The sequence below is a fragment of the Morone saxatilis genome, unplaced genomic scaffold (genome assembly GCF_004916995.1).
Source record: "Morone saxatilis isolate NCDOM2014 unplaced genomic scaffold, NCSU_SB_2.0 Contig14, whole genome shotgun sequence".
In the NCBI taxonomy this organism is placed as follows: Eukaryota; Metazoa; Chordata; class Actinopteri; family Moronidae; genus Morone; species Morone saxatilis.
In genome coordinates this window covers 13,053,650-13,065,870 of record NW_023339696.1, presented here as the reverse complement: position 1 = coordinate 13,065,870, position 12,221 = coordinate 13,053,650, and the positions used below count along the sequence as shown (strand labels likewise).

Below are 12,221 nucleotides of genomic sequence, written 5' to 3'. Positions count from 1 at the left end.
TCAATTCAATTTTATTTGTATAGCGCCAATTCATAACAGAAGTTATCTCAGGACACTTTTCAAATAGAGCAGGTCTAGACCGAACTCCTTTTAACATTTACAGAGACCCAACAGTACCACCAGTAGCATTTATGTTACAGTATATGACCAACAGAAGTGTAATACAGTTAATATGGTGAAACTGTTAACAAACAACTGCCTCTTTACACATCTAGCAGCTACAGAGCAACATTATCATTCACTTGGAGTCGTGTGTCTGGTCACCTGGCGATAGTAAGTCCAATATTCACTCTCTTGTAGCTGTTTTTGGTCTCTACCAACTGCTGAGGGAAATATCTGGATCTTTAGCTGCTATATGTTGTACTGTATATTCACAGGTTTGTCTGTCTGCTGTTCGGTACTGAGCAGGTAGTGTACTGTGTAGTGTAGCGACTCCTTTTCACCTGTCATTTGATAGCTTCATATTTTTTAATAAAATCACTGAATATAGCTGCTTTATAATGATAATGATAATTCACAGATGAGAAAATACTAATGTGGTTCTTGCTGACTAATCCTCAGCCCACGCCACACCACAACTGTGGTTTTAAATTCAGGGAGAGTGTTCATGTGTGTGCATTCAGACTATTAAAACATTGTTTCAGATGAAAATACCGAGGAAGAATGAAGGAGGAGTGGTGGAGTGGGGAGAAGTGACATCATCCCCTTAAACTTAATAGATTCAATCTGGCGGCGATTCCCCCAGCGTAAGCTACCCAAACCCCTCCACCCTTCTGTGAAAGAAACATTATGCTATAGTCAAATTCTTAAGTTGTTCCTCATCCCTTAGTCGCACACAAAAATAGATGGCTCTTTTGTTGGAAAGTTTACTCTGCAACACCACCTTCAGGAAACGGAGGATCTCAAGAGTTTTGGGTTTGCGGCCTCCCGTGTTGTTTCTGGCTTAGACGCAGGAGATCACAGTGAGGGCATGGTGTATTTGATGATTAGAGCTGATGATGAATAATGAAAAGGACCAGAGAGAGAGAGAGAGAGGGCTGTATGTGCTGCCTCGCTCCCTGACATCATATTTGGCCACCGACTGTCAGCCTTCTGGCTACTCTGGCAAATATTTCCACTCTTTTCCATAGTTGAGCATTTTTGCCTGGTTGCTTTTCCACAGGTTTCTTTTACTTGATGTCTGTGTAAAAACAGGGCAGACACAGCGAGAGCAGAGAGGAAAATGGGACAACCAATTGACTTGTCATCTTTGTAATGACTAACCTCTGCATCTTTTTCTGCCGTAGGAAAATTTAATTCAACATGTCTTTGCCATTAGCATTGGAGTATGAAGTTAGATAAGGAAAGTTACCAAATTGTTAGAAATTTTGCAAGCCAGCGTGACTCGTAAGCAGAGTAGAAGTTACCAGACACATATTACGGCACAACAACGCAGATGCTGGGGCGTGGAACAGGAATTAAGACACGTGAAAGGAAGTGACACATCCAAGACAAAATGAGCAGAAAAAATATGCTTCCACCTCTTTCCACAGTTTACCAAAGATATCAGAGAAACAGCAGACGCCTTCTTCTGGGCAAAGCCTGCCGCCCCCTGTCCAAACAGTCGGCTTCCTCTGCACTCAGATGCTGACTGATGTGGTGGGCTCTGCTCAGATCACAGCCGTGTCGCCGGCTCCTGGGCATATTTCAAAATGACCTCACAGCATGACCATTCTGAGCTATTTCCCACACTGCCACTCTCCCTTTAGAACGGGGTTTTCACTCGCCAGTTAAGATCTGGATTATTGTATCAACATTTGGTTTTAATTTGTTGAAAGAGGGCTGATTTGTCAAAGAAGTGCAATGTAAGCAGCCCCCTGTGTACATTACCCACTATAAATGCCAAAAGGGGCTTAGGAATGGCCTGAACCTCCATCCCCTAAATTACAGACTTGCAAGGCCAGGAATACTTTCTGGAGGAAGTGCCCGGCAAGACAGAAAAAGAGGGTCTCATTGCGGGAACTGGTGGGTGATGTGGCAGTGACCCACATCCTCTGACGCCCCCACCCCTCTCTGCCCTGTTGCCTGCACACATCCCACATGACCTGACCACCTTGTAAGCTTTCGGACTATCCATCCCTTGATTCATGTCCACCCCCTCCTCTTTATCATCTGTGTGACCCGGCCACAACCTAGGGGTAATTCCCATCACTTTCCATTCATCAGTACAGCTATTCATATTTAATTGGTGACAGTTCTGAGACAATGAATCAGCCTTTGCAAATTCACCTCAGGGACAGGAGGAAAACATCTGTTTGAAAGACAAAAAACCCACTCAAATCACGCTCTGGGATCCATGTCTGACTCTGAACTGGCCTCAGTGTGGCATCAAAACCGTAGACTGTGTGTAGCTTGCCTGGCTTTTAGTGGAATTGTTACTCAGAGTAACGTTTAATGTAATGTTTACAGAATACTACCCTTTTACGAAACAGACGTATACTGATAAAACAATAGGTCAGTTATTGTACAGTCATTTCTTCCACAGCACTACAGAGCTGTCACTCCATGACTAGTATGTCTGGGGCAGCACTTGAAATGACAAACAATTAAACAGAAAGTGTTTAACCTCTCCAGATCGTTTTGGCTGGTTGGCAGACAACAATGACACAGTATCACCTCAACTCAACGCAACACAGTGTTGTGGTGAATGTGGTAACAAGCAATTGCCTATTCACCAGCAGACATGGAGCAGATTAACATTCATTTGGAGATTTATTTCTGACAAAGGTCTTTAAGCTCTGTTCTTACTTTTTACCAAATCCCAAGGCAAAATATCTGGCAGTTTAGTAGTTAAACGCTCCACTATGTTCACCAGCAAATTGCTAACTTTGACTTTGTGATGGGAAGGCAGCAAAAGTGGGTTTATCAGAGCTGCCTGCTGTGGGCTGAAAGAGGCTGATGTGCCTGAATAAAAACTGTAAAGTTGCAGGCCTTAAAATCAAAACAATGAACTGAAAGACGCCAAAATGGTCTGTAAATTGAGGGGAATCATCGCTGAGGGATTTCTTTCACATTACATGTAGTCATTTCATACAAAAATATGTATCATCGCAGCTTGACCAGCTAATACTGAAATTACACAACACTTAAAATTTTCCATTGTATTGTCTGTGACGCAGATGGAGTGTGAAAAGTGACATGTTTGCTATTTTGATTTACGCAGAACTTCCTCCATTCACTACACTACCATCCTTCCAAATACAGCTCCCTTGAACTAATGGCTTTACTATTTGTATCATAATAACTCTATAAGCCATGTATATATTTGTAGTGTCAATTGAATTGTTATTTTGTTGTGTTTTTGTTATTACAACACATTTCCTGACATAAGGGGGAATTCGGAAATTTCGGGAAGGAACTGGAGTTTAGGCGGTTAAATGCAATTACCTAAACCATTGTTCATAAAACCCACTCAATGGAATTTAGAAATACTGGGGCAAACCAAACAAACAAAGATGACTTTAAAGGCCAATTATTTGGTGGGTTAAATGACACAACAATGAAAATACAGCCAGATATTACTCACAGCAAAACGAGTCTACACTGTGATGAAATAACTGAACTTTCCCTCCTTCCTTCCCAGTGAATTACACTGCGCACACAGCCTTGCACTCTCTCCTGGCTGACTGAACCATAGGTATGAGTACAACACTGAACCATGCAGAGGAGTCATCTTCAAATATACACATTGATCACGTAATCCTCGCAACTGATCGGTGGTCTTTAATCACGTCATGGTTTGTTGTTGACACAGGCAGTTGCCTTTCTCAGAAACCCATGAGTCACTGTCCGTTAAATGCGGCTGGTTTATCCCACCTGCCCAGGCATGTAAGCCTGCATGTTGTCAAAGTGTGACTGTTGTGTGAAGCCGAACTGCAGGAAGACTGGAAGACAGTCTGGTGTGTGGTGAAGACACAATTGCTCGGGAAGATTCCATGATTCATGAAGAGGAAACTGCTATCATCTTAATCAAAGCCCTGTAAACAAAAACCCTTTGACATCCAGTATCTGATGATGTTGAATAAAGCCAACGTGTTTGAAGTTTGCTGTTTTTTCTCTATTCGGCACGAGTGTGTTGATAAATGTTTTGAGTTTTATTCCCACGGAAAGAAGTTCGGACGGAGAGTCTAGCACAAAGTCAGGGCAGATACCTTGTTAATTAAAGGAATAGTTCAACATTTTAGGAAATATGCTTATTAACTTTCTGACGGAGAGTGAGATGAGAAGATTATTACCACTGTTAAGTAGGCTTTAAGGTTTCAAGGTAACAAAACTACTGCTCAGTAATTAACACATTATATCTCATTTGTTTAATCTTTGTAATACACAGAATATAAAAATGGCAAGGGGTTATGTGCTGGATCCTATCATTAGGAGGGAAAGAGGAGAAAGCTTTAAAAAAATCCTCCTGAAAATGAATCATTTTCTTTGTAACAACATCATCCAGTCACATGACCTTAGACATGTACTGATCTAAATTACTAATGTTGGAGAGGATTTCTTTGCCATGCATGGACCTGCGGATAAATCGGAATTCCAGTAAAGAAAAGGCAGCTGGGAAGGGCTAAATAATAATCAGCTAAATAATAGTCAGCTCTGAATGCTGCTCCTCACAAGGCTGAACAGAAAAGACAGAAGGCTAACGTTACTAGACAAGAGGTAGCTAAAATCAATAAAGGAGCCACCAGCTGTGTGTGTGTGTGTGTGTGTGTGTGTGTGTCTATGTAGCCTCCATCACCGAATTGTATGTCTCTCTCAGTTTACATGTTTGTGTTTATATGAGTTTAGTTCATAAGCATGTTTCCCAAAATGTTAAACAGTTCCTTTAAGGTAATGTTTGACATTGACAAATGTCATATAATGTTTATATTACAGCATTCATTTAGCCCTCCCAGAACTAAAATGAGGCTATAAATCAGTCTGATGATTACTTGGCTCTGTTTGCACTTGTCATGTGTCTCATATTAAACTCCAGATTAGGATTTATGTTTTCTGTTGCTCTTATGAAGGACAAATTAAGTCACACACAGAAACGCACAAAGAAAATGTTCTAGAAATCACTTTATTCATTTTTCCAAACGCATAAACAATCAGGAAAAGATACTTGACATCAATTAAAGCACAACCAGGTGATTGACCGGTAGCTAATCAACAAGATCAATGAAAAATAAAAATCACTCAGATAATATTCATTGCAGTGTATTGAATAATAGGCACATTGATCAGATGTGAGAATTCAGATTCAGCCCGGTCCTGGTGCTGAATCAGACATATTCTGGTCTCACTACAAAGAGGTAGATGTACTTGTCATCAGGACAGGGATAGGCAGCAACGTGGGTCTCATTCATAGGGATTTGGGCCATATTGACCTTGAAATCCTGAACCTGACTGATGTACTTGCCTTGGCACAAGAGCAGGAGCCGGTTGCGAAAGAGGATGCGGCTCTGCTGGGTGAGGCGGTTTTGGGGATACAGCCTTGCCATAGGGAAGGACTCGCACCTCAGACCTCGGTTTGAACATTGCTGTTGGTTCTTGAAGACATTTGCCTCCCAACTAATCTTGTTGTCCTTGAAAATCAGGCTGTTGTGGACAGGTGTGCTGAATGACTTGGTTGGAGCATTATAGTCATAATACATGTGGCCGTTGTAGTGATTGTAATAGTGGGTTTGGACTGGAGCATCCTTCAACTCAATAGCAGTGCTCCATGGCTCAGCGGTGTAGATCCTGGGCTGGAAATTATCATCTTCGCTGCTGAACTGTGGGTTGGACAGATTGCTGAAGAGAACAACATTAAACTGGAGTGCTTTCAACATGTTATCACGATACATATCCTTATGAGTGCTGTAGAGAGGAGACTCGTACTCCAGCTCATACAGTTTCTCAGCAGGGATCATAGGGAAACGGATACGACTCAACAGGTCAACCTGGGTTTTCAAACTGGTGAGAGAGATGCCCTTCTCCGTGATCCACCTCTCCACAGTCTGAAGCAGAAAATATTCATCTGGCACTACCAGGTCGGAGCGGGTTAGAAGGGCTCCGAGGAGCTCACTGGAGAGGCTAGTCCAAGCAGGAGAGCTGGTCAGATTTTGGTAGTTCCAGGCCAGATACTGAATACAGTTCTCCCGGAGGACCAAGTCCCCAGTTTCCTCTGCATATTCGTAAAGGGATAGGGGGGTGTGAAACAAAGTGTCGTCTGGGAGGATTTTAGAGAACATCCGGCCTGCGTCCTCCATCAGCTGCTTCACCCCAAACTTAGAGGCCATCCAGTGGAGGCACTGCACGGAGGAGTAGGTCACGTCTATCTTGCGGGTATAAATGTACCTATTGAGAACCAGATTGTAGAATAAGGGTTTGATTTTGGTTTTTCAGTGATTTTGTTTTCTATGTACCTTCTTACTAAACAATTAGGTGATATTAAAATGGATTCTGTATCTTAAATCAACATGAGTTGTTACAGTTTCAGTATACCTGATGAAGGAGGTGAAATGCGGTTGGCAGGACTGGCTGAGGCTGACCGTGATGTTATTAATTCCCTCTGAAGCATTGAACAGTGGGAACTGTGAGAGGATTATTTTGTGCGCACATATCGTTATCCTAACCATCTCTGGGGTCCCGTCCTCCTGTCTGTTTCCAGTTGCAAATTGGACTAAGATCAGGAAGTCACAGCCATTCCCAGTGTCAAAGATTTGGCCGAGCGCATCAGACAGACCGAGGCTATGGTCCAGCAAGCGTGTAGAATCACCGATGGTGAAGTTTGTGCCTGAAATCAGAAATCAATGGGACATTGGATAGAAAATGAGCATGAAAAGTAACAAGCTTTCTATTTACTGGATCAGATGTGTTCTTTATAATGGGGCCTTTGCCTTGTAAGAGTTTAGATACAAACCGGCTGTTTCACAAATAACTCCAACATCCTCTTTGTGGGAGCAGTCAGTCACTCCCCAGCCTTTGAAACCACAAGAAGACAGATGCTTCTCTGTGCCTTTACAGGTAATATCATCCAGCCAAATAGGTCCAGTTGCTATGAAGTAAAATAAAAGGGAATAAATTAGTTAATTATGAACTTTCTGATAGCTGAATTTGCGGTGTTTGTATGTCACAGCTTTAATCACAACTCCTCAGTCATTACAATCATTTCGCTGCCCTCTGGTGGCGGATAAAAGGAAGTACCTTTGCCGTAGTCTTTCCCAATGACGACAGATTTGGCTCCGGGGAAGTGGAGCTGACGACACACCACCTGGGCCTCAGCCATGTCCCACCCGTCGTCACACACCGTTCCCCATTTCCCTTCATGGTAGACTTCCACACGGCCCTCTGAAACATTCTTGGAGCCAAACAGCCTCACGTCACCTTCCTGCGGCTCAGGGTTTCTGTCTGTATGCACAGGCGTAGGACATTAACCATGACAGCAGATAAGTTAAACAAACATATTGCATACAGTTCTTTTGCAGTTCAACATCCAAAATTAGTACAGTACTAAAACGGATTTCTTTGCTTGAATTACTTTCAAGGTAAAAATTCTCAGCATTTTGTTAGTTTTTAATGCAAGTTCTTCATATTACTTACCCAACAAGTTCAATCTGAACGCACTTCCAGCAACGTGGAGAAGTAGCAGAAGCCACAGAGTGCATACTTTTCGATGTGTGAGCATTTCCAACCTCAAGTGTAGGACTCTTGACACAGATATATGATGACAAAGAACCTGCAATGTGAGAAATGTGCTATTTCTACTTTACTTTACAATTTAAGATATGTCCTGAAGGATTTCGAGAGAACCGAGTAGAGCTGCAGTGTGGTCTTTTAGCATTTACAATACATCTATTGTTTAAAAGAGTGAATATAAAACCACTGTAGCTTTTGCCTGCACTTTATGTTAATGTTTTAATGTTTTCATTAAGATGGAATGCAGTTCAGTTTAATATTTATTCAAATTGAAACTGACTTAACCAAATCTGTGCATTCATACATTAAAAGGTCAAACAGTCAAACATATTATGAAACCACATTACCTTCTGGCTGTTAAGTGCTGTCGTCCTCAAATGCGCTTCTCTCTTTAGAAGTCTGTGACTCGAATCTCACTCCTTTTTAAGTCCTGCTAAAAACAGGATGCATAGGTTCACTTCCCCACTTCTGCTGCTTTCCCAAAGTTTCATTTCACATTAAAAGCAAACAGGAGGTTGCTCAACAGTGTTTTGTCCCAACTTGTTTGAGGACAATGGCTGTCCCAGTTTTGTAGAGAGACCCATATCAAATCGCAAGACGCAGAAAATAGGAATCAAGCTTTTACTCATCCCACCAAAAACAGTACATACAATATAATCAAATTTTCACCAAAATGTCCTTCGAATAATGTTGAGTTTTTTGAAGAATAAAAACAGGCCTTTAGTTATTCTACTGAAAATAACATTGTGGTGTGTACAGAATGATAACATGGAGCAAAGGGAGAAAAAAACCTCTGACCTTTTGAGAGTGTGCAGTATGTGCATGAAAATGTTTTTCTTTATGGAAAAAAACTCACAGTCTGACAAATTAATCTTTTGTACATTCATTAGAAGAAAGGCTACAGTGCTGTTGAGGGCCACCTTTGGCCTTGGAAGGAAATGATCCACCACAAGACATGCTGGCATTGTCTGTTTCGACTGGCACTTTCTCAAAAACCCGAAACAGGACCACATTTTACAGTCTCAGCACCATAGTTCTATTTATACTGAAGATGATCCTTTAAGGGTTAGAGTTTTAACAAACTCAATGAGGAAACAGCGAGTACAGTTACTTCAACAGTGACTGGATTGTAAACAAAATAGAACAACAGTGCAGTGGCCTCAAAAGCAAGTCTCTAAATGAACTCCAAGCCTTCATATTTCACGTCGCCAATCTTGGTTTCAGGTAAAAGGATGCGTCCGTCAAGTGTGAAGGCCATGATGTACGTGGCAATCTTTCCGGCGTCTTCCTCCGACTTGAGAGCCAGAATGATCTGGTCGTCCGTATTGGGGACAAACTTGAAGGAGGAGAAACCGTGAGTGGGGTTAAGAGGACCCACTCGACTTACAATGATGTCTTTGAAATCTGGCGAACAGCTGAGGACGAGGTTTGTGCCGCGGCGCTCGTCCGCCGTCTCCTCGTAGCGCTCCTTGCTGGCGCGGCGAGGCAGGAAAAACCAGCGCTGCAGGGTGTCGCTCCATGCCGCTGACTCATGGATGAGATACCCTGCAGAGATGGGACACGGTGAAGAGTGAATGGAGATGAAAGAAACAGAGGCGATCCTGAGCAGGACCAGATTTAAATCCTCACCTGGAGGCGCTATCCCTGCAGCAGACTTAAGAGAATTGTACTTGGGAACCCAGTTCTCATGCTGTACATCCCCTCTGAAGCCCACTACTTTCACCCACTCTGGGTTGTTGTTGACGAACTCTCCTTCAGTGGTGGTCCACTCTTTCCCCAGACCGCCGACGTACAGGCGCTTGTCCTTCACTGCCAACCACTCAGCTTTGAACCCTGTCAGGAGAAAGTATATAAGTACATTAAAAGTACCTATTAAACATAAAACACTCTTGTCCTGCATTTAAACCCCTTCTTAAAATATTTATGATAAAGAAAAAATGGCTGTAACTGTATTTGTCACACATAACTAGGGGAGTTGCGAGATGATCAAACAAACTCTGCTACTACTTCGAACCTTTTCGAGCCTCAGTTCCATTTATTTAAATGAAACCATGTGAAAAGATTCAGAGGGGAAATGTCTGTTAACCAACAGTTTGTCTGGAACGATAAGAGGAACTGGAGTTTGTGGCGGTTTCACAAGACCAAGCTATTGTATTTTAGACTTATCTAAAAAGTAACAAGTAAAGAAAGATGTCAAAAAAATCAGTGGGGTAAAAAGTACAACATTTCCCTATCAAGTACCATAAAATGGAATTACTCAAGTTAAATACTGAATTACAACAAGTGTGAGAACAGGGTAATGCCGACCTTTGGCAACGTTGCCGTCGCCGTCAGTTAAGATGACCCAGGGCACGGCCTTGTCGCCATCAATGTGGTAGACTATGCCCGTCCTGTCGTCGACGCTGTAGAGCTTCCCATTGAACACCACCAGCTCAGACAGCTCCATACCCCTGCCCTTCTCCGACAGGTGGCTTTCCAGCACCACCCTGTCCGCGTCCCAATCAACTGCTACCTTGTCACCACTTTGGGACACCAACAGGTACCCCCGCCGCATGTAGCTGAACCATGTCAGCTTCTTGTCACTGCGAGAGCTCGTGTCCAGGTCGGCAATGACCCCAATGCGGTAGCGGGTGCCCTGCGGCGTGTGCTCCGGCGGACTGAGAGGGTAAGTGTCGTTGTAGCGAGAATCGGACTGCTGGGTGTCGACGGGACTGGCTCTCCAGCCGTGCGAGCCGTAGGAGTGAGAGCGCAAGCCTGGGCTCAAGTGCATGAAGAGCAGCAGAAACAGGGCCAGGGAGAAGGCCACCACCACAATGGGCTTCCACTTCAGGCGGAAACGAGGATCGGTGGTGTTGGCCATGGAAGCCAACATAGGGAGGCCTCCTACAGAGATGCGCAGATTGTTCATAGGCTCATTCTGCTCCAGTCGAGTGAAGCCTGGGTGAGCAGGCATGGAGGACGGAGGTCTGGAGTGACCTAAAGGAAAATAAAGACAGACAGTAAGTACACTTGTCTAACACGAAACAGGGCAGCAGCAGGCTGTCAGAAAGAAAAGATAACGATTGACGTGTAATTGCTAATTTACCAACTGACAGGTTGAACGAGTCTACTTGACTACAATGTCCCATATTTCACCCTTGCTCTACAAGTAGGTAACAGCAAAACCAGTTGCTCGGGTCCTCTAAGGACCTGATCTGTTTGGTGACATCTGGAAGTTGCTCGGAATTCCTCCCGGATCCGTATTCTTCATTTGTGCTATAATTTGTGTCCATACTTTTATTTTACTGTTGGTCTATTCAATATATATGACATCTATTACATGTATATTCATCCTGGGAGAGGGCCCCTCCTCTGTTGCTCTACCTGAGGTTTCTTCAATTTTTTCCACCCATGTTAAAGAGTATTTTTTTTCTTTTTTCAAATCTAAAGGGTCTAAAGATAGAGACACACTCCACATCTCTGAGCATACATTTGAATAAAAGTATCTTGTTACTAATCCCTCGCCCATTTCACTCGGTAAATGTCAGACAAGCTTAAGATCCTCTGATTTTCATGAGAATATGTAACTTTTTGCTGAACACTAAATGCTATATAACATAGTGTAACATACCTGACCAAATAAGGCAGTAGCAGGAAATTTAATGGAGCAGTGGTGTGATATAACGCTTATGAATTCATGTGTTATTTCTTCTTTTAAAAGTTACATAGCCTTGAACTTGGTCATTTTTCCTCAAGTACAGTTTACCATTCAGGTTTGTGCCGGTTTATTTTATCAGGTACAAGCCGTAGTAACTTGAACCGTACGGATCTGGCTGGAATATAAAGCTATACTGATTCAGTTGCAGGAAACAGTTGTTACATCTGTTTTGCCCTAAAAGGTCTAAATGTACTTTAACCCCATAATGAACATCAATGAGTGAAAGGCACACGTTATTAGACATTTAGATAATAAAACTCAATCTTATCCTACTCACATACTCTCCATAGGTAGACTCTACATCAAATCTGTAGTCCCGAGGTGGCTTGGAGATCTTCAATTCGGCCTATATTTTCAGCATTATTTTAAATTCTGGTAAGAGCTCAATCAAGCGAGTGAATGCCGGGTTAAACATTGCAGGACAAGAAGCAGGAAGTAGCCCAGCTTTAGGTTGGGTGACTATCAGGTGCACAACCAACACTGCATTGTAAACGTGGAGGCTGGGAGGAGCCCATTCAGTGACGGGACGGCTGCTGTGAACAGGTAAATCAGGAAAGACAGATAATACAGCCAGATAATACAGCCCCACTGTCACCATCATTGATTTGGTAAGAAAATGCGGACACGATTAGTCCATCAACAGAGAATTAATCACCAAACACCTCTTCCCTTTATGGCCTGAACTATTTTGAAGCATTTTTAAGCATTGACCTCTTCAACTCCTCCCTCAGAGTGTCAAAACACTGAGTCATTAGTCATTACTGGTTCTGTTAATGTGCAATAAGTCGATACACTTCATTATTATGTCATTCTTGTAATTATT

The 12,221-nt window shown here is 42.7% G+C and overlaps 2 protein-coding genes across 5 annotated transcripts in view; both read right to left on the bottom strand.

The window, feature by feature from the left end:
* Positions 1-5,080: 5,080 nt before the first annotated feature.
* Positions 5,081-8,201, bottom strand: LOC118323560 (galectin-3-binding protein A-like). Of its 2 annotated transcripts, none has more exons than XM_035655555.1 (6): positions 8,049-8,201; positions 7,606-7,741; positions 7,210-7,413; positions 6,926-7,060; positions 6,508-6,799; positions 5,081-6,360 (listed from the first exon to the last, which is right to left on the bottom strand). In XM_035655555.1, exons 2-6 carry the CDS (start codon positions 7,688-7,690, stop codon positions 5,304-5,306), a joined length of 1,773 nt encoding a protein of 590 aa, XP_035511448.1. In that variant the 5' UTR covers positions 7,691-7,741; positions 8,049-8,201; the 3' UTR covers positions 5,081-5,303. The 2 variants fall into 2 exon arrangements, with proteins under 2 accessions (XP_035511448.1, XP_035511449.1); XM_035655556.1 differs by having other exon boundaries at positions 7,606-7,712; positions 8,049-8,191.
* Positions 8,202-8,308: 107 nt separating this feature from the next.
* The window catches only part of cant1a (calcium activated nucleotidase 1a), a 6,182-nt gene continuing 2,269 nt past the window's right edge, over positions 8,309-12,221 (bottom strand). The window contains exons 1-4 of one of the 3 annotated variants that reach the window (XM_035655559.1): positions 11,676-12,215; positions 10,009-10,677; positions 9,331-9,534; positions 8,309-9,246 (exon numbers count right to left, since the gene is read on the bottom strand). In XM_035655559.1, the coding sequence (XP_035511452.1) occupies positions 8,876-9,246; positions 9,331-9,534; positions 10,009-10,654 (1,221 nt within the window). In that variant the 5' untranslated portion in view covers positions 10,655-10,677; positions 11,676-12,215 and the 3' untranslated portion in view covers positions 8,309-8,875. Of the gene's footprint in view, positions 9,247-9,330; positions 9,535-10,008; positions 10,678-11,675; positions 12,216-12,221 lie in introns of those variants that run through there. The other 2 variants (XM_035655558.1, XM_035655557.1) reach the window with 2 other exon arrangements.

Excerpts from the sequence above, each read along its gene's own strand:
- LOC118323560 (XM_035655555.1), bottom strand. The coding sequence starts at position 7,690 with ATGCTCACACATCGAAAAGTATGCACTCTGTGGCTTCTGCTACTTCTC. Across the intron at positions 7,061-7,209 it reads TGGGAAAGACTACGGCAAAG|CAACTGGACCTATTTGGCTG; the intron begins GTACTTCCTTTT and ends TTTACTTCATAG. Across the intron at positions 6,800-6,925 it reads AGTTATTTGTGAAACAGCCG|GCACAAACTTCACCATCGGT; the intron begins GTTTGTATCTAA and ends TTCTGATTTCAG.